Source organism: Phaenicophaeus curvirostris, chromosome 27, assembly GCF_032191515.1.
Source record: "Phaenicophaeus curvirostris isolate KB17595 chromosome 27, BPBGC_Pcur_1.0, whole genome shotgun sequence".
Classification (NCBI taxonomy): domain Eukaryota; kingdom Metazoa; phylum Chordata; class Aves; order Cuculiformes; family Cuculidae; genus Phaenicophaeus; species Phaenicophaeus curvirostris.
In genome coordinates, this window is record NC_091418.1 from 2,530,960 (window position 1) to 2,556,120 (window position 25,161).

Sequence of the window (25,161 nt, forward strand, 5' to 3'; positions counted from 1 at the left end):
GAAGCTCCGTCTAGAAAGGTGCCCTTTGTTAGAGGACAGTGCTAGCTAAAGTTAGCGTTGCTATAACAGCAGATTGGAGATTAGTATTAACTCGAGTTATGATACTGTTGCTGCAACTTGCCAGATCTCCTGCGTTCCAGTCCCACCACAGAGAAGAGGCTTGAAGGTAGCTATCAAGACTCTACCAGACAGATGCCTTTTTCCTCTCTCAGTCCCTCATCCTTCCACTAAATCCTGATCCAGGGGTCCTCAGCCACCTGCAGAGATGTTCAAACCCAACGCTACTCCTGAAGAGCACAGGGTCAGTGCTAGCACATCTCAAAGCAGGCTTGAGGCCAGACAATGCGGCTGATCTACACTTACTCCTACAAAGGAGTATTTTGCACTTTCACATCCCCTGTAAAAATGTCTGGTTTCTACCAAAAACTTACTTCCCTTCAACAGACCAGAAGAAAGGATTCATAGAATCACAGAATCACTAGGTTGGAAAAGACCCACAGGATCGTCCAGTCCAACCATGCCCATCAAAAATAGTTTGGGTTGGAAGGGACCTCAAAGCCCATCCAGTTCCACCCCCTGTGATGGGTGACGACACCTCCCACTGGATTAGAGGCTCCAAGACCCATCCAACCTGACCTTCAACACCTCCAGGGATGGGGCAGCCACCACTGTTCTGGGGCAACCTGGGCCAGGGCCTACCCACCTTCATAGTGAAGAAATTCCTCTTTCTGTCTAGTTTAACTTAGGAACTTACTCTGCACTCGGCCTCCACTACGTGCCCCACTGCCCACTTGTTGGTAGACCCTAATCTACTGGAGGGTCTGGAGATTCAGCAAAACCCGAGGGAAAGCTTAAATTTGAAAATTCAAGTTTCAAAGTTCAAAAAATCAGAACTTCTGAATGCATACATGAGACACCTCAGGCAAACATTACTAATAGGGATAGAAGGGGCAGCAAAGGACCTACTCAGTGTTTATCCTGCAGATATGAGTCACAGATACAGAATCCCACAGACCTTTTCTGGAGTTCTAAGCCCTTCCCTTCCATACAGATACTATAGAATAGTTTGGGTTGGAAGGGACCTTAAAGATCATCTAGTTCCAACCTCCCTGCCATGGGCAGGGACACGTCCCACTAGATCAGGCTGCCCAAGCCCCATCCAACCTGGCCTTGAACACCTCCAGGGATGGGGCAGCCACCACTTCCCTGAGCAACTTGTGTCAGGGTCTCACCGCTCTCATCATGAAGAAATTCCTTCTTAGCCTATTCTTGTGTGGGAGGTGCTCCAGCCCTCTGATCAGCTTTGCAGCCTCCTCTGGACCCATTCCAAGAGCCGCATCTCCTTCTTATGCTGAGGATGGAGCAATAAGAACTTAAACACATCTTTAACACCAGCCTTGAGTACCTGCTTTACCCTAAACCTCTAGAAAACCTTCCCATTCTTCGAGCCCTCAGTGGTAGTCACTGGTTTTACGGTACCCACTGATTCATTGATAGCTTTTTACCAGCCAGACTACAAAAAGACAACATCAGGACCACTCCTGTCTCCCTGTATTTATTGATTTCTTATTTCCCCTGTTGAACAGTTGCAGGGAACTCATTTCAAAGCAGCAATCAGTCTATCACAATTCGTGTGACATGAACTAACCAGCAGGAACTTCCGCTTGCTGTAACAGCCTGTGGCTTGAAAATTGTGCAACACCTTTAGTAAACACTTCCTCGTATAGGAACACGAATAAAGCTGAACAACTCACTCCGTCTCATTCACTGCACAGGAGAGAACTGCCCAAAGCAGAGAGCCTGGGAACCCAGCTTCCCAGGCGACCGAGACCACTGCTAGACAAGTACAACCAAGATGACTAAAACACTTCTTCTTTCTGTTATTTTGCTACATTTCCTCCAACAAGGTATGGCTTTTGGTTTTTTATTCCTTTATATAGTGGTTGCTGTGGATAACTTTGTACAGCTTTTATGCATTTTTAATTATTAACAGGTGGATAACTGACAAACTGGGAATTAAAGCCAATTGAAAGCAATGGTATTGCTGATGTTAGGAAACTTTTTTCGCTTTCTGTTCAAAGCAATTATCTAAAATTCCCTAGTTAATTACTTAATTATATGAAAACTGGACGTAGATTCCCTAAAGACCCAAATCCAGCTAGTTTTGTGAGCCAATTAAGAAGTCACTTTCCCTTCAAATGGACAATTTATCCAATCTGGACATCTTATTAACCTGACAGCATTTGGCCATGAAGAAAAAGACTTGTATTTGAACTCAATTAATGGCATTCCCTGAATTAAAATAGTTAGCACCTTTATTATCTGTGTGATACTTCAGGTTATGAGCATTCACATGTCCTTAACAGACCACACTTTTTTCTCCCACGTGCATAGTTTCTTTCTATTCATGTCAGCAGGGAACAGATTCTTTCCAATCTTGGCATGCACAAGCACGCACAGGTTTATAGACATAATTAGCCACATAATTTATATTCAGGCAGGTATCATTATGATTTCATCAGCTGAACAGAAAATCTGAAAATGCCCACAGTACTCGTGCTGATATGTTTTACTTCTTGGCAAAACCAAGCCTTCATCGTCAATGGATTCTTCGCTAATAGTTTTTTGTCCCAATTCAGGCTCTTGGAAAAGTACAAAACTATTTGTTCCTTGTTAGTACTTTCTCTCGCTGTTGTATGAGGCCCAAGGAATTTCTTTCCTCTTTAAAGCTCCTGACTCAAGACAATGCCTGAAGCAAGACAAAGACAATATAGTGAGTTGATTAAAAACCTCTGCCTCTAAGAAACCATTTGTTCCTGGACAAAATTTACCCGTTTTCCTCAAAACACTGTTCATATCACCCTGCAGGACAAGTTTAACTCTGTCAAGGTACAAACAAGATTATTCTGCAATTATATATGGAGACGCATTCTGTTGCTTCAGGTATAGAAAATTACAGCAAGTGGATGCCCCACTCTGGTAAAAATCTGGCCTTGAGGTAGACAATTAAAATGGGAGTTGCACTCTCCCTTTGTTTTTTGTGGTTTATTGTTTGTCTTTGTTGTCAAATATAGGTTCTTGTGCTTAGTGCTGAGAATTTGCTCATGCAGGTGAAATGACCTTTTGCAGGAGATTAAAGGGCTTAGGATGCCTACAAAACCTGCTCTTACCTTGTTAGAAACTAACACATCCCTCGTACAGCTCTCTTTTCTCAAATGTCCTACAGCAGCTGCTATTCTGAACTGCAAATGATGCAATGTGTGCTCACCCCTGCAAGCCCAACGCCACCGTGCCTGCTACACCACGTCCCAAAGTGCTACAGCTACACAATTTTTGAACCCCTCCAGGGATGGAGACTCCACCACTGCCCTGGGCAGCCTGGTCCAGTGCTTCACCACTCTCTCAATAAAGAATTTTTTCCTAATATCCAATCTAAACCTTCCCTGATGTAACTTTAAGCCATTTCTTTTCATTCCATCACTTGTTCCTTGGGAGAAGAGACCAGCACCCACCTCACTACAACCTCTTTTCAGGTGGTTATAGAGATCAAGGTCTCCCCTCAGCCTCCTCTACTCCAGGCTAAACTGCCTTCTCCAGTCCTCTTGACACAAGAACGTAACCACCCTCAATCCACCTTGATATTGGTGTCACAAGTGTTTACGGGAGAAGACCAGCTGAAAAGCTTTCTAAAGGAGAAATCCAGGTTGAGTTCAGACTTGCAGTGAACTGCATGAGTTTATTTGCTTACCTAGAGGCAGTCTCGACTTTTCTTGACATGTGATAAGGTTTGGAGATGACTGGTTTCACAGAACCGTGTAACCAAGTTCAAGACATTTGCACAATGCGAAGGTTGCACAGTGCGTAGCTGATCTGGCATGTTGGTACTCGACAAATCCAAAGTGAATTGTGTGAAATCTGTTGACATCTGTTGATAGACAGGTATGTCAACTCATCTGGAATCCAAGCTGCAATGAAATTCCCATTGGGTCATATAATGATGTGATGGCTTTGCAGAGGAGATGAGCACCCACCAGAGCCAGTGTAGAGAAATGAGCGGTGAAGCAGATAAACGACTCTACAGCCCCAAAGAATTATTCTTGAGAGACATGAAATGTGGTGTTTAATAAGGTAATACCGCGTCTTCATAAATATACATCTGTTTCTCCCCAGGAAGCACGCGCAAGAGATTACCTGGAGTTGAGCAATATGAAATTGTTTATCCACGGAAATTACACACAGTACATAGAAGAGATGCTGAAAGGAGCAAAGAGGTATTAAAGGAGATTTTTTTTTTTTTCATTGGGAGATGGGGAAGATTTTCTGCAGTCAGATCACCCTTGGTTTTCAAGGGTAAGAGAAGTAGGCGCGAGACAGTTCATCTTGCAAAATGCGATGAAATACAAACCCTGGAAGAGCAATCCCAGGGCTGGTCAAGACAGGCTGAGAGTTGTGCTCAGTGGGCAGTGAGGTACCTGTACTCCATCAGTGGGTTTGCTCTACCTGTATCTCTGCAAAGATGTGGGGTTTGACACTACTCACCTTTTGAGTAACTATGGATATTTTAATTTGAAGTAAATTCAATCAAATGCTTAAAACTACGCATGCTCTTACATCCTTCAAGGGAGTTACAAAACTGTTTGAATTTAAGCATTCGCTTCAGCATTTTCCCGAATATGCAGGGCATGTGGTAATATAGAAATACATTTGCACAGTTATATTTGTTCCCCTAATTAAAAAATATAAACTAGAATGACCTCCTGCTTATTCTATAACTGCCAGAATACTTATTTTTGTGGGAGGAAGAGGAAAAGAATGCAGTTGGCCATTCAAGAACAGCTTATAGCGAGGCCAAAAATTGTAAGAGTCCATATTCTAACACTTAAAATCTGTTTGCAGACCAAATACAGTGACACGATGGAGTACGGAATCAAAGCCAATGGAGAGGAAGTCATACTACACTTACAAAAAAATAAGTAGGTTCAGCTCAACTTTTTTCTTGTGCATTATTCCTCTCTGTAAATGGCTCTGTAAGGGCATTCAGGATACAAAGAAGGATTTCAGCTCCTATAAGAGGGAGGTAGTAAATAGAACCTTTCAACTCCAATGAAAGAAGAGAAGAGAGAAAGCATCGTGTCCCTATTTTGATAATGTGTAATAACTACGTGGGCATAGGACATTTTGGTGATGGAAAGACTTGCCTATAATGCTAAATCTTCTCCCATTTATCTCCTAAATGTCTACAGCCATTGAATGCTTAAGGTTTTCTTGTCATTCCACAAATTTTCTGTGTCCATGGGTTATGGATTTACAGATTATATTTATTTGTTCTGTGCTGGTAGAATCAGAACAAGAGAAATACCTTGAAATGGGGCTGTGTTGGCTCTTGTTTTTTCCAGAATGGAAAAGAGCAATAAGAAATGCAAAACTCCTTAATAATTCAGCTTCTAGCACTGCCACCTTAACACTACTGCTGTTAGCCTTTGGGTGGTCTAATATATACTGGCACTGACAAAATTCTTTATGGAAACCGAGAGCAAGAAGAGCTCAATTCCTTGACTGGAGAGATTCACAGCATTGGAATAAACCATGCAGAGGGGATAGAGAAGGGGTGGGCTTTGTTACAGAGCAAAGCACACAAAGGGAAGTCCAAACCTGCAGAGGGCAACACAAAATAAAGCACAGTTGTGATTTTCTGCTTGCTGGCTCCACTGGGATATTTACCATGGGGTCAAACAAGTCTGCTTGAATAGGTGCTTTTCTAATGGCTGTGTAAATACAATAGTGCTATAATCAGTTCAAGTTAAATATAGACTATCATTTGTCCCTGTTTTAATCCAATCTAAATATTTGGAGGCGGGGCAGGGGGGAGGGAAATTATCTTCCGCTAAATCCCACTCTTCAAAAAGAAATGGGACTGGGGCAGTTTGGAGGAGTTGCCCAAACAGAATTTGCTTTGCTGTTAGTTTTAGTAAGACCACAGCCCTATCTCCAAGTTGAGCACCTACTTAGTGCGCCACTGCTTCAGAGGCTGAGCACACAGAGCCTTGCAGGATCTGGCCTGACACAGCAAATCACAAATGTGGATGCACACAAGAAACCCAAAGGCAACTTTCCCAGCGGTGCTAGAAATGCAGCAATTTATTCCACAGTCACGAACCCAAAGTCCATGTCCAAAGGAGTCCAAAGTCCTCCTTTATAGGTTCAAGAACACGTATGTGTACAAAAAGAGAGTTTATTTAGACAGGAAAGAGAAATCAAGTTCAGAGAGAATGAGAACAAGGATATGAGAGGCTGCACCGGTGAAGTTATCAAAAAGCTGTGAGCAAACAAAATTGGACAAGGATGTGTTAGCGTGGCGTCTCCACGGAATCTGAGTGTGAGCACATGTACACACACACGTATGCACAGGCAGAATTGAAACACGTGAGGCACCTTTTCCATTGACCTAGATCTTTGCTATTTATAATCACTGTGGGGGGAACTGGGGAGAGAATAGAGAGGTGCCATTCCACACTTGCCGTGGAGCAGTGGAAATGCCTACACAAAGGGGAGGCCAAAAACAGGATCAATACTGCACATGTAATTATGCATTTACTTTCAGATCTACCCGGAGATTAGTGTATACCAATGAAATAAGTAGAGTTTAATTGCTTTACTATTTTAGAAACCTCCCTTTGTTTGAGTACAGATTATGAACCAGCAGAATTCCCCACCCAGCAGCTTTGCTTCCCTAGATTTTTGATAACCTGAGTAATCATTTGAATTCCCCACATACTTCTTGTGTTGTGTAATTCCCTCATTTCTAAATGACTACAATGTATTTTGAATAATACTTGTACTTGACTCGTTGCAGGCATCTTTTAGCTAAAGACTACACAGAAACAGTTTATTCAGATGATGGACAACGAATAACAACAAGTCCTCAGATCAAGGTAATAAAAAGTTTTCCTTCCCTCATATTTGTGCTCTTGAAGAGGTCTGTGTGGGATTCACGAGTCCATGAAATAACAGCACATAACATTGAATCATAAAGGTTGGAAAAGACCTCTCAGCTCATCCAGTCCAACCGTGCCTGCTAAACCATGTCCCATCTACAGGTCCTTTGAGCCCCTCCAGGGATGGAGACTCCACCCCTGCCCTGGGCAGCCTGGTCCAGGGCTTCACCACTCCTTCAATAAAGAAATGTAAGAAAAGATTTTAAGGCAAGGTTCTCAGCGCTGTAAAAGTCAGGAGTCATCCTCCCTGTCCCTTCAGAGGCATCCTAATTTACAGAAGCTAACACAGAGCTACACTGATGGACACCTCTTGAGAGTCAGACATGGAGACTGCCTTTCAAAAAGAGGACCACTTTTTATCTCAGTGGCCGATGAGCACATTTTCTGAGCCAAATTTCTCTCTTTTGTCAGGAAAGGGAGTGGAGCCAGAGCCATCCCGCTGCTTCCTACTTTCTGACTTTGCCCTCCTGACTTTGCTCGTTCTTCCAGACTCCCTGACTTGCTTTTACACCCTAATCTCCATGAGATCATAGATTCAGATAAAGACACATTTCCTCGCTGGCTCACGTTACCACCCACGCTCACAGCAAATGCACTGTAGGTTACCCCAGGTGGTTTCTCTGAGCCATGACGGATCAGTTATTCAGACCCAGACACAAAGGAAGTCACTGTAGAAGTTATTTTTTAATTAACTGTGCACTCGTGGGTTGAATCTTCAACAAAGCTCTCACCTGAAGATTTTTGTCCCATGTCATCCTACGTGTTTTAACACGTGTGATTCGAATACAAAGAATAATATTCTTTGTCACAGACCAATTTGCAGGGACAGGAGGATGGAGAGTGAAAGAAACACGCATGAAGAATTTTGGGTTGGGTCTTTTGTAGAAAAAAATAGCATTTCTGATTGCCGCAATTTCTTTAATTCTCTGAATGGATGCTGTGAAAAGCAAATAGAATTATAGAATGATTCGGGTTGGAAGGGACCTTAAACCCATCCAGTCCCAACCCTGTCGTGGGCAGGGACACCTCCCACTGGATCAGGGGCTCCAAGCCCCATCCAACCTGGCCTTGAACCCCTCCAGGGATGGGGCAGCCACCACTGCTCTGGGCAATCTGGGTCAGGGCCTCCCCACCCTCACAGCAAAATGTTTCTGCCTAAGATCTCATCTCCATCTCCCCTCTTTCAGCTTAAAACCGTTCCCCTTCACTCCATCTTGGCCAATTCTTTGAAGTCAGTGAGATGTGGCCCAATTTGACCACATATTTTTCCTTTCTCACCAGGATCACTGTTATTATGAAGGCTACATTCAGAGTGATGCTGGTTCCACAGCCAGCATCAGTGCCTGCCAAGGCTTAAGGTAAGACAGAGCTTTGGTTCCCAAAGGGCACAGAATCTGCATACTGAGGATAAATTTTCCAATTTAAACAGAATCAGGATGTAAATAAGTGTTGTTATCTACTCTTCATGCTTACAGGGACACTACTTTACAAAAATAAGTGTTGGGGGGAAAGAGAAGGGGGGAAAAAAGCTACATTTCTACTTCAAATGCAGAGTTTGTAAACTGGAAGCTGAAGGAACAACTCTACCAGTAAATTTGTATGACCGTTCCTGTATTAAATCAGGTTGTAAATCATTGCATTTGGTGGCACTTGCATTAAAGACTTAGGGTTGAAGCTTCTAAGCCATAGAAAGCTCCGCTGACACTTGAGGAGGCAGCTACGTTATTTCAGTGCTTCAGGATCAGGAAGCTCAAGGCTCTGTATGGGAAGCTCAGTTAAAAGAAGCTGCTCACTTCTGATTGCTGGAAACAAAGTGGCATATCATGAAAATACAAAAGAATGGCTGCTGACTCTAAGAAGGCACAACAAAACATTTTCCCAGTGGTTAGTGGAGTTTGGCGAAAACCCAGACTATCTTTGTGAATGGTTCTTGCACAGCTTGTGAATTTACATAATGTAGAACATCTATTATTAAATTGGCTGCTCAAAATGATTCCAAAACCCTTAATGCCTTTCAATATTTCAGCTTTTCATCTCGATTAAAGATGAAAACATATCTTTGAATTCCCCACTGAACTGAAATTTGTTTTTCACTAATCTCTGCTAGCACAAACCCCTGTAATTTAAATCTCATTCATTCCCAAACCAGCTTATTTCTGACTGGTATCTCTTCCTCAGAGACTTCATTGACCAGCTAGATCTTCCAGTTGACTGATGAGCTTTATTTTCTGCTTTTAAATCGTTGCACACTGTCTGCATGTTGCCAAACTCACCCATTGCATCAGTGTGTGCAATGCTGTGTACTCGGGCTAAATGCTGTAAGAGATAACGTTGCTATCTTGACTCATTCCTATGGATTCAGAAGGTCACGGTCTAACTCATTTTCTTAGAGGATATTTTGAAACCCGTGGTCAGAAGTACCTCATCGAACCCTTGGGAACTTCAGACAGAGACGAACACGCGGTCTATAAGTATGAGAAACTCGAACAGAAATCCATAAAAACCTGCGGTCTAATCAATAATACCTGGGAATCGGATTCAAGTGATCCCATCAATGACATCTTCAAATCCAGCAACAGCCCAGAAGTAAGTAGGTACTTGAGCAATAGCACAGTAAGAACATATCAGAAAGGAAGGTGAGGCTGTAGGAGAGCAATATGAGTAGAACAAGTCCGGCTTTGCCTGGTGGCACCTCCAGAAAAGAATCGATCACCAACAGTGATGCATAATCACATCTTAAAGAACCAGTGCAAAACCTCACAAGTTATATTTCAGAGTCATCACCTGTGATAAGCTCTCCTGCATTAGAATCATAAAATAGGTTGGGTTGGAAGGGATCTTGAAGATCATCCAGTTCCAACCCCCCTGCCCAACTCTCTCAGCCTCTTATGGGAGGACAGACCTATTAAGTAATAGATGCCCAGGTGCATCTTTAAACATCTAATTATTTCTTGCAATCAAACCTACTACTCATAATTTTATAATATAATCGCGCAGTCCCATTCTAAATGGCTTAGCTAAAGAAATAGTCTCAAAACTAATACATAAGTTTCAAATTGGAGTGAAAGAGGCCTTAGAAGGCATTTAAATGTATCTTTGCTTTAGATGAAGGAATACCTGAAAGCAAAAAAGTATCTGGAAGTTTACATCGTTGCAGACAACACTTTGGTGAGTACTTTAAGGATTCTTTCTCATCTGACCAGCTTGAGGTGAACTTTTCAAAGCAGGTACTGCTCAGAGAATTGTAGAATCACAGAATGGTTTGGGTTAGGAGAGAACCTTCAAGCCCATCCAGTCCCACCTCCTGCCATGGGCAGGGACACCTCCCACTGGATCATTGTCTGATAGAAGAGCACATTGGAAAGACAATAATAAGCAGACCAAGCACAGAGGGGTTTGCAATGCAGGTTTCTCTGGGATATTTCTTTTCTCATAAATCACTTCTTTCTTCCCTTTTCCTAATGTGCTACATTTACTTTTTTAGTATAAGAAGTATGACGAAGATGTTGAAACTGTGAGACAAAGGATATTTGGAATAGTCAACTACATCAACACGGTAAGAGTAAATACAGCAAAGTGAGAGCGAAAGACAAGTAATTTATCATAGTTTTCTTCTGCAAACATCATAAATTTTCATTATTACATTCAGGAAAGAATGAAAACCTCCCATATGAGGACAACCTCCCTATTGTACTGCCTTTTTTCAGCAACCCTGTTCCTCTGCTGCAGGTTTATAAAGCCTTAAATATCTATGTGGCTTTAATTGGGCTGGAAATCTGGACAGACGGTGATAAATGTGCCCTGAGCAGTGTTGCAGGCTTCACTCTGGACAAATTCTCAAAGTGGCGTCTAACCGATTTATTACAGAGGAAGAGAAATGACAATGCTCAGCTGATTACGTGAGTATCACTGTTTCCTGCTCGCAGTTTCTAATTCATTCAAAGAATTTCTTCTTCAAAAATTGGTCACTAACCTATTAGAGATGCTGATGAACCAGATTTCATGCTGTCCAAGACCAAGCTGTTTTAATTAGGTCAAAAAGATAAATGCAGGCTCACGCTTCTTGCTTTTATTGTCTTCATGGAGCACATTGCTAGGACATAGTGTCTAATCTTTCTATCTGGGTTCCTGCAAAAACAGGCAATGTAGACCTTTGCTACATCTCAGTCTCCTCTTTTCCCAGCTCTGGTTCTAGAATAGTTGAGCATCCTGAGTCTGCAGCGTAGTCTAAGGACCAACTGAGTCTGCAGTGTAGTCTAAGGGCCAACAGAGCCATGACATGAAGTTTAACAGCTGGGAAACACCCGGTGCCAAACTAAACCAGCACTCACTTTGCTGTTCTGGCTCGCGTTCAATGGCCCTGATTCATCCGAGCACTTTGCTATGTTTAGTGCACTTCATCAAGCTCTTTACACTCAAACCGAGCTTTGAATCTGATGAGCTGCAACATAAAGAAAAAATCCAAAATGAAAAGCATATTCGATTGTTTTCTGAGGTGCATATGCTCAAACATGGTATTAAATTAGGGATGCAAATCAGAGCTGAGAGTATATGCTAGAGCCTTCAGCCTGGTTGGTAAAGCAGTCTTGACTCCAGACCTGATTCCTGGTCACATCACCTTGTTTCATTCTGCCCTTCCTATTCCTGACAGGGGCTATGACTTAGATGGAACAACGATCGGATTAGCCTTCCTGAAATCCATATGCAGTGACATATATTCTGCAGGTATTATTCAGGTCCGATTTAATTTTGTTTCTTTTATTTTTTAACGGCTGCTCTATGCTTTTTACTCCACCAGCAAATAACGCTGATGAAAATTATTTGGCGTATGACACTTTCATTTCTCTGTCTGGCTCTTATCATTATTTTTCCTTTAGACTAGAAATAAGGAGGACTTTCTTCACTGTGAGGGTGGGGAGGAACTGGAACAGGTTGCCTAGGGTGGCTGCCCCATCCCTTGAGGTGTTCAAGGCCAGGTTGAATGGGGCTTGGAGCCCCTGATCCAGTGGGAGGTGTCCCTGGGTGGGACTGGATGGGCTTTGAGGTCCCTTCCAACCCAAACCATGCTATGATTCTATGATAATCATTCTGTAGTAGCAAGGAAAATTTTGCTTCAAGAAATACTGTCCTATTTCTTAGCCATGTGACTTCTCATATGTTTCTACTTGTTCTAAAACACTCAGAGAAATAACAGCCTGTTCTTTTCCCTACAGGATCATAGCAGAAATGAAATCGCAGTTGCAGCTACCATGGCACATGAGATGGGTCACAATCTTGGCATGAGTCACGATACCGATGCCTGCACGTGTAGCGGCAAAGTCTGTATCATGACAGACACTGTGAGGTAGGAGCCTGGATAAAAAGATGGGAGTTAATACTCAGGGCAGGTAGGGATGGGCTTTGGATGAGCTGTCAGCCCCCACAGTGAAGTAGTAATTATTTCTGTCCGCTGATATTATTCCATTCAAACTATATTATACAAAAATAAGAGAAAAATGAAGGAATCCCAGGCTATTGTAAGATATTCCCAGTCAGACCCTCCCAAAAAAACCCTTCAATCACTGCTGGATAACATTAGCTTTTAGCGTGCTGGGGTCCTCGATGGGCCTTGGGCATCCTGATCTAGTGGGATGTCCCTGCCCGTGGGTTGGAACTGGATGATCCTTAAGGTCTCTTCCAATCCAAAGTATTCTATGATTCTATGAAATGGTTGCACTCAACAATTTGGGGGGCGGCCGCTTGTTTCATTTCTCTTGTAAAGGGAATTACTTCTCCCTGCCTACGCTGATCCCTAACACAAATCCTTGGGCTTTCTCAATACAGTTCCATAGTCCCCAAGGAATTCAGCTCTTGCAGCCTCCAAAGTTTTGAGAAATACATGCTGAGCGACATGCCAAAATGCTTAACAAACATCCCAGAAGTAAGCAGCATCGTAGCCCCCTCATCTTGTGGAAATGGCTTTGTGGAAGAAGGAGAGGAATGCGACTGCGGTACTCCTGAGGTATCTGCCTAACCGGGAATAAAATAATGCTTGGAAGAGGCAAAGAGCTTGATTCAGGCTGTACAGTAGCTGGTTTCTGCTAGTTTCTAAGGGAGCCAGTTTAAATATTTCTGTAAAAACCATAGTCATCACATTGCTGATGTGTAATGCAGTCACATCCCTCTGAAGCACGCACCGTGGTTGGTCGTGTTGTGTTGACAGAGGAACTGAGAATGGAGAAAAGCCATGCAGAAAAAAAACCACCTCAGCAGAAAGAAGCCAAGTTCCCTGCACAGCTTCTATCAGCGCTTTCAGAATCAAACGCACTTTGTGTCCTTTATGTGCTCGCTCGCGGTGGCTGAGGTGGCTCCTAGTGAATACGGTGTTCAGAAAACCAAACCAAAGGTCCAAGAGAGCCTTCCCTCCCTTGATAACCGAGTACAGGGGGGCTGGATGGAAGGGCAGAGGGGATCAAAACGCGATGTAGCGTGGGAGAGCTCTGACCCCTGATTCTGTTACAGGAGTGCATGAATGACTGCTGCGACCCCACGACGTGCACGCTGACAGCAGGCTCCACGTGCGCTCACGGAGAGTGCTGTGAAAACTGCCAAGTAAGGCTCCCATTCATCTCTAATTTCTCATATTTTTCAGGGTATATATTTTTTTGCCTGTGAGAAAGCAGTAATAACACCTTTCGGCAATACCTTTTCCTTGTAATCACTGACATAGCACTGCGATGACAACCAGCCCAGCCTAAACCACAGCTATTGATTCACTCCATCTTTTCAACCTCCTGGAGAAATGAGCATATGATTACCCATTTTTCTCCTGGAAAGAAAAGCAGAGACACAACCACCTAAAAATCTTGTCAATTGACATAACCAAATCATAGAATGGTTTGGGTTGGAAGGGACCTCAAAGCCCATCCAGTCCCACCCCTGCCATGGGCAGGGACACCTCCCATGGGAACAGGGGCTCCAAGCCCCATCCAACCTGGCCTTGAACCCCTCCAGGGATGGGGCAGCCACCCCTGCTCGGGGCAACCTGGGCCAGGGCCTCATCACCCTCACAGGAAAACGTTTCTGCCTAAGATCTCATCTCAATCTCCCCTCTTTCAGCTGAAAAACCTTTCCCCTCATCCTCTCCCTGCGCTCCCTAAACAAGAGCCCCTCGCCAGCTTTCCTGGAGCCCCTTTTCCATACTGGAAGCTGCTCTAAGTTCTCCACGCAGCCTTCTCTTCTCCAGGCTGAACAACCCCAATTCTCTCAGCCTGTCCTCACAGCAAAGACGCTCCAGCCCTCTCATCATCTATGTGGGCTCCTCTGGACTTGCTTTAAATTAGATACAGACCTCATACAACAAGTATGAGATTGGTCTCCCCTATGTTTAGCTCGCTAGTTCAGTGTGATTGATAGATGGCATGGAAGAGCATCATGTTAAGTGTGGCATTGCTCTTCCCACTTCAGTTCAAAGAATCAGGAGCTGTTTGCCGAGCAGTTAAGCACGACTGTGACCTGGCCGAGATGTGCACTGGCTTTTCTGCAAATTGCCCAGCGGATCGATTCCGTGTGAACGGATACCCCTGCAACTACGGCGAAGGCTATTGCTACATGGGAAACTGTCCCACCCGAGAGAACCAGTGCAAAGCTGCTTTTGGACCACGTGAGTACAAGTTGGCATTGAAAAATAAGGTTGCCTAGGTCAAAGGAGAAAGACAGAGATAGGCTTTGTGAAGATCAAAAGCTCCTCCCCAGCCTTCCTGGAGCCCTTTTCAGCCCTGGAAGCTTCTCTAAGGTCTCCTTGGAGCCTGAGAGAGTCATCTATGCCCACGGGCATCTTCAGTGGGGAAGGCCATCACCTAAATAGGTGAAGGAAATGGAATATTGTTAGTTTGCACAGGCTGAGAACCTAAACTAATCCCATTGTGTTTCCCTCTTTCACAGACGCTACTGTAAGCGCAGATTCCTGCTACCGCATGAACGAGAGAGGGGTATATTATGGATACTGCCGAAAAGAAAAAGGTAGTCACGTCCCGTGTAAAAAAAAGTAAGCACTGTGTTACAGAATTCGCTGGGAATTGGGAAGAGAGACAATTCCTATTCAAATTAAGAGAAAGAAGCAAAGAGGGCATCATTTTCAATGGCACCAGGGTGTGTTGGTGCCTTCTTCTAGTTCAGTTTGAATATTATGGTAAAGGCAATGCTAAGAAAACTAAGTTTGAGGTCAGTCTGAGAAAGCAAGTGTGAACATATATAGGAATAAGCCTGCTCATGGGGACGACCGTGGGTGTAGGTTTGTGCAAGTGGAGGTAAGTATGGGGAAGAGGTTTTTGGGTAGGGAGCTTGAACCTTGGGTAAACTTCAGACATTGAGAACAAAGTTAAACACTCATTTCTGCAAATTACTGTGGGGTCCCTAATATATTCAAGAGGAATTAAGAACCTGTCACCTTCTACTCATAAACAGACCTCAAAACCCCACAAACCTGACTTCCACTTTGCAGCTACGTGTTTTGAGTTCCTGCAGGAACACCACAAATTCAAGCTGGAGGAGAGACCAGCTCAGATAGTTCTGTTGTCGTTGTTCTAGCAGCTCTTGTTCTCCTTCCAGAGATATAATGTGTGGAAAGTTGTTCTGTACTGGTGGGAAAGAGATGCCTGAGGATGGGAGCCTGGTGTCTTTTGAGTCCTGCAAAGCAAGTTTTCCTAGAAATGGAGAAGCAGACCCAGGGATGATTCTCGATGGAACAAAGTGCAGGGATGGGATGGTTAGTCATGAAAAGCTTTTCTTCTTGTTTTTCCCCCTCTTTCAGCCTTATATTGTTAGCTCTTCTACCAGACAACAAAAATTTTAACCAGGGAAGACTGAAGGGGACATTGAACTTCTGCTGATCTGATTTGCCCTACCTTCAGCCTTCCACCTCTCACGAACCAGCAGCAAAGATGCAGGAATTGCTATTGTTCCTGTTTCCTTGTGCTTGATTGCTGATGTATTTTTCACTGATACAAATAAACGTGGCAGCAGAAATGTAGAATCAAAGGATTACTAGGGTTGGAAAAAAACTCCAAGATCATCAAGTCCAGCCTAGCATGAAGGGTTAGAAGAACATACACACATTACTATTTCTAATTAATTCCATAGCAGATAGGCAAGACATCACTGAGTGTTGCGTCCAATTTCTTTGCTGTATAATTCTACTGGGAGAGGGGAAGGATGAAGGATTGAAGAGAAGTAGAAAGCAGCGGTGGCTGTACATCTTTGTCACTCCCCTTTGCTATAAAATACCCAGATGTCGAAGGAAAAATTATAACCACATATCAAATTCCTCATTTGGGTTCAAGTGATTTGCAGACTTGTTTCTGTTCCTCTTTTTACTCTCCATCGCTTTACACAATGATGTGCAAGCTCTGCAGGTTCTGAATGTTATAAATCACCTGTCCCTGTGCATTTCAGGTGTGCATCAAGGGAGAATGTGTCTATGCTGAAGACGTCTTTAGATCAACCAACTGCTCTGCCAAGTGTCCTGGACACGCTGTAAGTGATGATCATTCAATGCTTTTAACTTTAAGACTGACCACAAAAATTATGCATCTCAGCTACAAACCTTGTTGATAACAGCATTTTAGTCACTGGGACAAGAATTCGCAGACATTGCGAAGTCAGAATCTTCCTAGTATTTTCATGAAAGCAACTCTAACCTGATTTTTGCTAAGGAAGTTACAGATTCTGTGTCTGATCCTGCTTCTGAGTCATAGTAGCATATCTATTCTCTTTCAGGTCATCTGCTTAGGGAAGATAGTTGTGCTCATCTGATTTGAGCATTCAGAGACCTACAGATGTAAAAACATGATGCTTTTTTACTGTAGCTTCAACTGCAGAAACACCTGCAAAAGGCACAGGAGAGCAGACAGGCTGTCTTTTATGGTGCAAAACTGCTGCTCTCTGTGCTAAATTCTAATCCAAGTGAGATGAGCAAGTGTTTCCAGACCTAGCTGTTTCCAACCTGAAGATATTCTTGGCTTTATGCTTCCCCAGGTGTGTGACCATGAGCTACAATGCCAGTGTGAAGAAGGATGGGCACCACCAACCTGCGGCAGCTCGTCAGCAATTACCAGTGAGTGCTCTACAACCACACACTGGCCACTCTCCCCCACTGGCTGCAAAGATCTGTGCTACCTCCAGGAACAGCCCTAACATTCACCGGGTGCCAGATTGCTCCTTTGCAAATACTTCATATTTAGGGCTCTGATTTCTGAGCATCTTTAAGGCACTGCAGCTCATAGGAATGAATAGAGCAAGCTCTATTGCTTTCTAACCTGACAGAAGATACATATGCAGGAGATTATATAGAGTAGCAGGCTCTTCCTTTCTCCATCCTGAGATAACGAGCACAATGTAGTAGCTCGCTGTCAAATCTGAGTGCAGGCAAGCTCCCAGAGGTTTTGTTGTGAAAGAAATGAGCTTGCCCTCCCCTCCTTATCATCTGCATGGAGCTGGCCTTTAACTTATCTACCTCTGAGGGGATCTGCACTGATCTGCATGTGTTTGGGGGGGAAAAAAATTGAGTTTTTGTTGTTAAACATTTTGGTCCTCTCTCTACACTCACCAGAGCACCATCAACTCTCAGCATTGTGGCTTGGTTGAGGATTTAGAATAGCTTTCTTAAAGGAAAATTGTGAAATCTTGATTTTATACAATGCCAAAGTCTGCACCCAGTTTTCATAGAATCATAGAATAACCAGGTTGGAAGAGACCCACCGGATCATCGAGTCCAACCATTCCTATCAAACGCTAAACCATGCCCCTTAGCAATTTTGGGTCACATCATTTGAGAAAGAGGAGAGGAAGGACAATGGAATGAACTTTGAAAATGGGATGAGCTTTGAGGATGGAAAGAGCTGGGTTGGTTTAGCTCAAGGACAGCTCAGGCAATCATAGAACGGGCTGGGCTGGAAAGCTCATCCAGTTCCAACCCCCTCCTCATCTTTCCTATAAGACCCCTTTAATAACAAGAAGTCTTCAAATATGACAAAAATGGCAGGAATATATTCTTTTCCTTCACCATTTGGGGCAGGAGAAGAAGCCATAGGCTCGAGCACTAGGGAGGACAAAGAGGGTCAATACCTTATGAAAAATATTAGTTAGCTAATGGTTGCGATGGGAAACTGCTACATGATGGTGGATATTTTAATAAATAACTGGGTGTGTTCTCTCTCCCTACAGGCTTTGCTATTGTTGCCGGTGTGCTGGTTGTCCTCGCCCTCACAGCAACAGCCGCAGTGCTACTTATCCGCTTACGAGTATTCAAGAAGAGGTAAAACGTTATTCCCATTGAGGAAAAAAAACCCTAAAGCCATGTAACTTTTGCATAGGTTTTAAGCTGGGATTTCCAAAGGGGGTGGAGGTAATTAGACACTGGAAAGCCGAGGGAGATGGTTCTTGAACTTTGTTGAGCTGTTTCAGGAATCCCACCCTTGAGAGAGAAGTAAAACTGTAGCTCTCAAGATTAATCATAAACAATTAAAATAAAAGGGAGAAATAAAGAAAGGATGGACATGGTTTTATAATGCATCAATAGGAGTAAGGCAGGCATCAACCTCAGCGAGTTGTTTTACTTCAGTAAGGATAAGATTTACAGTTACACGTAATATTTGTATAGCTGCCAGACTAGAAGAGGACCCGGAGCCACAAACCAAGTCTTTGTGGATCAAGAGCAAAGACACAGAGAACATCCTGCACTGACAGTACCTGCCCAGAAGGTAAGAACGGGGCAGCGCTGGGTCACCTGTAGAATCATTAAGGCTGGAAAAGCCCTCTAAGCTCACCCAGTCCAACCACCAACCCAACCCCATCATGTCTGCTAAAGCGTGTCCCGAAGTGCCACAGCTACATGCTTGTTGAACCACTCCAGGAATGGTGACTCCTATTTCTCCTAATATCCAATCTAAACCTCCTCTGGAGCAACTCGAGGCCATTTCCTCTCATCCTATCCCTTGTTACTTGGGAGAAGAGCCCAGCACCCACCTCACCAAAACCTCCTTTCTGGGAGCTGTAGAGTGTGACGAGGTCTCCCCTCAGCCTCTTCACGCCAGGATTGTAACCAAGAGCTCATAATACCAAAACTCATCTGCCAAAATACTCTACACTTCCAAGAAGGCTTCAAAATGCTTGTCGAGGGCTGAGAAGACAGTGCTGTGAATACCAGTATAAGGAAGGGGTGGGAAAAGCATGTGGCACTACATCCCTGAGTAATCTGTCTGCAGTAAAGGGACACACAAAGATAACACACAAGATAAGGGCTCCATCCAATCTAACTGTTCCCTGCTTTCAGATGAACGATAAGAAACTTCTCCTTCCTGTACCTCCACCACAGGAGACCAAACCACAGCTCCAGAGTGTAAGTACTTCTAGAATATCTTTGCTTTCATGTGGTGGTGGAGACCTGTGAGGTCAATCGGACCCCGAACCCTGGGAAAATCACTGCACTCGCAGTAAGGCCATACACGTCCTCAAGTCCAGAAAGCATAAAGCATCCCAGACTTCCTTCTGATGTGAATGTCTCCTTTCACCCCTCTTAGTACACTGCTTATGTAGAACACAAGCCTGCACATTTCCACGGGAACACACGGATGCACGTTTACACCATATGCCTATAGAGTCAATATGGGTTATATTCTCCTCTCTTACAGCACGTCACAAGGCCAAAAGGTCCCCCACCACCTGTTCCCTCTGCCAAACCAGCCTCTTCACACATAGAACCAACTTTTGTAAGTATAAGCCTGCAACTTCTCACATCTTTGATTTAATTTGCAAATTATCATCAGATACTCATTAGCATTTTCAGTTTCTGATTACGATTAAAAAAGAAATCACAGCCAGTCAAACCACACATTCCTCAGGGTAGGAGTCACCACAGGGATTTTGGGTGTAAACACAATGCCAATGAGGAGCATCTTTGATACTGGAGGCAGCCTGGTTTAGGAGGTGTTCCTGACTCTCACAATGGGGTTGGAACTAGATGATCTTTAAGGTCCCTTCCAACCCAAACTATTCTATGATTCTATGACTAGGAGACCTCCAAGCAGCAATAGGAGAATTCACCTTAGCTTCCTAAGCAGTCTCTTTGAGTGTTGCTGCTCGATACAGGTGGATTTAAACATTCAGAAGAGCTCAGTGGTTTTCTGAAACAGGAGACCTATAGCCCTGTGTGTTTGTATTACTGCACTTTCTTGTGTGCAGACAGGTTATTCTAGTTCACCCCTAGTTTTTCCACTAGGAAAATGCTGTAGTAAATACATAAGATAAGAGTAGCAGGAGCTGAGGCTCTGCAGCTGCTTAGACAGGAAAGCTTAATGACTTTTCAACTACATCTTTTGTTCCAGGCATCAGAGAGAAAACCTGCTCATCTCCCAGTGCCCAAAGGCAAACCTCCCCCTCCACCAAAGGTAACTACAACATAATACCAAAAGTCTCCTCAGCATAAGAAGTAGAAGGAGCTGTTGGAACGGGTCCAGAGGAGGTTAGAAGGATGATCAGAGCACCTCCCATACAAGGACAGGCTGAGAGAGGTGGAGTTGTTCAGCCTGGAGAAGAGAAGGCTCCGAGGAGACGTTGTAGCAACTTTCCAGCACCTGAAGGGGCTACGAGAAAACTGGGGAGGGACTGTTCACAAAGGCTTGTGGTGATAGGACAAGGGGCAATGAGGATAAACTGGAGAGGGGCAGATTTAGACTAGACATAAAGAAGAATTTCTTCACTACGAGGGTAGGGAGGCCCTGGAACAGGTTTCCCAGGGAAGAGGTGGCTGCCCCATCCCTGGAGGGGTTCCAGGCCAGGTTGGATGGGGCTTGGACCCCCTGATCCAGTGGGAGGTGTCCCTGCCCATGGCAGGGGGGTTGGAACTGGATGACCTTTAAGATCCCTTCCAACCCAAACTATTCTATGATTCTATGATATAACAATTCTTTCCAGATGCAATTCCTTAAAGCTGCACCAGGCACATGGTGATTTAACACTTTCTTTTCCGTGTAGGCTTTAAAACCTCCAATTAATCCCAGGGTATAAAGCATCTGAAGCAGGGCCGATCAAGATACTTGGAATTTCCAGGAACAATTTCTTTGTCTCTTCGTCCCTCCACTTTTGGCAAAGGCAACCAAGATAGTCTTCCTGTTCTCTTTAAACAAAGAACTACCGACTGACAGCTGCTTTGAAAGAAAAAGGCTGGTTTTCAAACAACAAGGAACTTGTTGGTGCTGACGTCAAGCTACTGTCCGAAAGGAAACAAAGCAGAGTGGCTGCTTGCACTGAGATGTAGACCAGGAGGAAGCTAAGAAAGCTGCTGAATGCATCCTAACTCCTAGGCCACCACTCTGATGTGGCTACTGGGATGCCCTGCATCTCCGCTGCATTTCTGGGTACAGACCTGAGGAGGTCAGGGAAAGCATAGCTACTGTATGTTCATTAACGGTAAATATTTTTGCTACATTCCCGTGTCTTTGCCAGACCTCTCTTCATCACCAAACCAGACCTCGTCCTTCCTATGCAAGTTCTGGTAAAAGAAACATCCTTTCTGGCCTTTGGAGAAAACCTTGTGTCTGTAGGGCCTGAACTAGGCTCAGAATAAAGAGATTACACACTGGAAAGGCATTGATTCTGGAAAGATCCTTTTGGATCCAACTGTCTCATTAATCCTTAGACTACCGGTTAAACAAGATTCCTCTGTTGAGGAGGTAGAACTGGAGAGACGCTCAAAAGCAAAGCATGCAGGAGTCAAACCACTTGCTGCTTTCAAGCCCTCCCAGAGCGCTGTGCCAGTCGGAAAAGGCGCTCCAGCTGCCACCACTGCACTTGGACAGAGACGCTTAGAAAAGCACCGTCAACAAAATCCTTAATCATTTACTTCATTCACCCCTCAGCTCCAGAAATATCTCCGTGCTTCTCCCTTCCAGGATACACACACCTTGGTGTTTTCGTTCAATTGCTCGTGCGCCAGGGCGTGTTATGGTAAAGTTGCTAACGAGGACTCGGCTGGGCGCGGGGGTTGTTTTTGTGGGACCGCGTCGCAGCGTGAGGCTTTGCACGCTGCTTTATTACTGAGGGGTTGATTCTTCATTCTCCCTGGGCTGGTTGGCATCACTGTTGTTGACGCTATCGACCTGCTGGCATAGATGTACGTGAGCCTATTGGCATCGGTGTTCATAAAACTGAGGGTCCTGGCACTGATGCCGCTGTTACCATTGGCGCCGATACCATTCATGTGGTTGGCATCAATATTTTGAAGTTGAAGTGCACAGAAGTGTTTTTCAAGGAACAAAAATTTTACCAGGAAAAATAAGAGAGTGAAACAAAATTGCCCTGGACCCAAAGTACTTGAGAGTTTATAAAAGTTCCAGTTTGAACTGGATTTGGGTTGGAGCAGGATCAAAATTAGAAGGCAGCTCCAAATTGATTGTGCTGTGGCTCAGAAAGGTGATTTCCAGCCCTTAGAGCCTTTGTAGAGAAGACCACACAGCTGCTAAACTCCCAAATCATGATCTGAGCCCTCAGGCCAGTGTCGCGCATGTCCTTCTACCTTGACCTGTGCTTGGTTCTGACCATTAGGACTTCTCAAAAGCCTGGATCCTCAGAGGGGCTGAAACTGAATTTCACATGATCCACATAGTCGCGTTTGGATACCAAACACATAATTGTACAGTTACTTTCCAAATGCAGAGCCTTGTTATTCAGTGACCCCTCTGAGGCCGTAGAAACCATCATCTCTGCTGTAGAAATGTATATAAAACCCCAAGACCTTCTTTTTGGGCCAGACTCGTTTTGAGATTGCCACTCAAACACTGTATGCTCTGCAAAACACAGCTGCGATGAATTTCCAGTCTGCATTTTGAAGAGCGAGGTGGGTTTTTTGCATTAGGATAGATTTTAGTGGAAGAATGTAGCTTTCTTCCATTTTGCTTTTTTTTTGAGTCAGAAATAGATTTCAATCTATCTGTATTTGACAACATTGTAAAGATTCAGAACTCATTTTTTATGAACTTTAATTAATGTATTAGTGTAATTAATGTATTTACATAATTGATGTATTCACATAATTAATGTATTTATGTAATTAATGTATTTACAAGGATTTCTGTATTAAAAATATTCTATCTAAACTGGAAGTAGGTGGTTTGGTTTTGAAAGATCATCATTTGCACATGAAACACATGACAAGAGTGTAAAGTGGGATCATTTATAACATCATCAGATCCCTCAACCTCTCAATTTGGATCGAAGAGACCAGCCACAGGTATTGTCAAACCTTCAAAGTTAGCTAGGAAAGCTGGATTAAATTTATAATAAGGGCTCACAAGTTACTGCATCATAGTTCTTATATAATCTTAAAATCTCATGCTGCACAGAGGAGGTTTAGATTGGATATTAGGAAAAAATTCTTTACTGAATGAGTGGCGAAGCCCTGGCCCAACCTGCCCAGGTCAGTGCTGGAGTCTCCACCCTTGGAGGGGCTCAAAGGACATGTAGATGTGGCACTTCGGGACATGGTTTAGCAGGCACGGTGGGGTTGGGCTGACAGTTAGACTGGATGGTCTTGGAGACCTTTTCCAACCTCAACGATCCTGTGTTTTCCAACCTTTTCCACTTTGTGAACGCTCAAGAGTTTTCCAAGGGCACAGAAATTTGAAGCAAGCTTAAGTTTAGAGTCTTTCTTTTTCTTAATTAGCTTTCTGAGATTCAACTCCCAAACCGTGAAGCTTGGGGTTACTTTCTTGTGCAGAAACCCCAACTGGCTCAAACCTCCTGAATACCTAAACACTCTCAGGAAGCAAATGCTGCACCCCAACACCCAAGCAGAGTGAAACCAAGCATTCATCTTGAGCTGTAAGAAGAAGTACAAACCTAAGGGACGCGTATGAGAGCACGTGCCTATAGCAGTTTATGATTTACAGCTTTTTTTTTGGTCCCGGCATCCAGACATGCGGGGATAGCATCTCCTGTGATGGAGCCCACGCTCCATCTTCCAGCCAGACCTGCACAGAAGGGCTGTCTGTGGGCACAACCTATTGTTCCGTTATGCAAACGTGACATCTACTGTTAAAAAGCATCTACTGCAAGAGGAAAGGAAAACCCAGTTCTCAGGAGCCTGCGGTTCCTAACGCCAGAGAGCATCACCAGACACCTTCTCCTCTGTGGTCTCACACTTCTCACTGAGTTGAAACAGTTTGATCCTGGTCCAGCTGAGCCCTTGCTCGAGGTTCAGGGGCAGGGTTGGTCACACACACATGGTTCAGTAGGAGCAGCAAGCACACCTGCTGGCATCAGACAGTGAGATACAGTGGGAATTTTGGCCCAGTGAAAACCCCACTGACACTGAATTTGCGTTTGTTACGAAGAAGCCACATGTCAGACTCTTCCCTTGCTCCCAGCCAAGAAGCAAAGCAGTTTGCCACTGGTTTGGGGTTTGTTTGTTTTTAACATAAGTGAGCACTCCACTCCATCTCCTCTTCACTCCATGGGAAGACAAAAAATTCTGTTTTCTGTTTCTCTTTCTTCTCAGTCTCCAGATCTACCACTCTTTTGTCCCTCTTTCCCCACTCCCCATTTATCTCTGAGGGATGGAGCTACCAGGAAAGAGCAAACCTTTTGCTCTTTGCACCCCCAAACCAATCTTTCCTGGTAAGAGTTTTGGGGGGATTCTTGAAGCCAAAGCACACCCTGGACCATCACAGCAGACCAATTTCCTCAGAGGTTCCTTCAAATCGTCCACTTTGCTGTGCATATTCAGCACTGGCCATTAGAGGGCAATGGGACATGGAGAAGATGTTTCTCTCCCTTACTATCAGATGACTGTTACCACCCCAAAGGGATCAATTCTGAATTTACTGCATCCTCTGACCTTGGGCTATAGATTCGGGAGGCATTTACAAGGACAGCATCAGCCAGGAAGAGTGAGGAGACTGGAGCACACTCAGGGTTGCAGACACCGAGGCACCAGACAACTAATAAACAGGCTAAACCCAACCCCTCAAACATGACACCACAGACAGTACATGCTTTGAGATCTTACACAGCAAGAGGCAAACCTAATTGATTCAGGTTTTGCTGAGCAGAAAACAAAACCCTCGGCTTACCAGCCCTCACTGAAATGAATGATAAATATCACATGTAACATGAAATAAAGAATTTTCTTCCC

General features: G+C 44.0%; 1 protein-coding gene and 1 long non-coding RNA gene across 8 annotated transcripts in view; one reads left to right on the plus strand and one right to left on the minus strand.

Moving 5' to 3' along the window:
• The window catches only part of LOC138731618 (uncharacterized), a 349,611-nt gene that overhangs the window by 208,214 nt on the left and 116,236 nt on the right, over nt 1-25,161 (minus strand). The gene's annotated exons all lie outside the window — the stretch shown is intronic.
• On the plus strand, nt 1,759-23,125 carry ADAM28 (ADAM metallopeptidase domain 28). 7 transcript variants are annotated; one of them, XM_069877449.1, is made up of 26 exons: nt 1,816-1,907; nt 2,730-2,773; nt 2,869-2,943; nt 4,171-4,271; nt 4,897-4,973; nt 6,854-6,932; nt 8,277-8,353; nt 9,386-9,581; nt 10,101-10,163; nt 10,480-10,551; nt 10,725-10,894; nt 11,647-11,731; nt 12,209-12,339; nt 12,819-12,996; nt 13,497-13,586; nt 14,442-14,637; nt 14,919-15,021; nt 15,585-15,741; nt 16,428-16,508; nt 17,010-17,088; nt 18,198-18,288; nt 18,634-18,733; nt 19,306-19,371; nt 19,664-19,741; nt 20,357-20,419; nt 21,006-23,125. In XM_069877449.1, the coding sequence occupies exons 3-26, from the start codon at nt 2,919-2,921 to the stop codon at nt 21,036-21,038; spliced, it is 2,391 nt and encodes a 796-aa protein (XP_069733550.1). In that variant the 5' UTR covers nt 1,816-1,907; nt 2,730-2,773; nt 2,869-2,918; the 3' UTR covers nt 21,039-23,125. The 7 variants fall into 7 exon arrangements, with proteins under 7 accessions (XP_069733548.1, XP_069733550.1, XP_069733551.1 ...); XM_069877450.1 differs by having other exon boundaries at nt 2,730-2,943; XM_069877448.1 differs by lacking the exon at nt 1,816-1,907 and having other exon boundaries at nt 1,920-2,773.

Excerpts from the sequence above, each read along its gene's own strand:
- ADAM28 (XM_069877447.1), top strand. The coding sequence starts at position 1,856 with ATGACTAAAACACTTCTTCTTTCTGTTATTTTGCTACATTTCCTCCAA. Across the intron at positions 18,289-18,633 it reads TTACGAGTATTCAAGAAGAG|CTGCCAGACTAGAAGAGGAC; the intron begins GTAAAACGTTAT and ends ATATTTGTATAG. Across the intron at positions 19,742-20,356 it reads CACACATAGAACCAACTTTT|GCATCAGAGAGAAAACCTGC; the intron begins GTAAGTATAAGC and ends CTTTTGTTCCAG.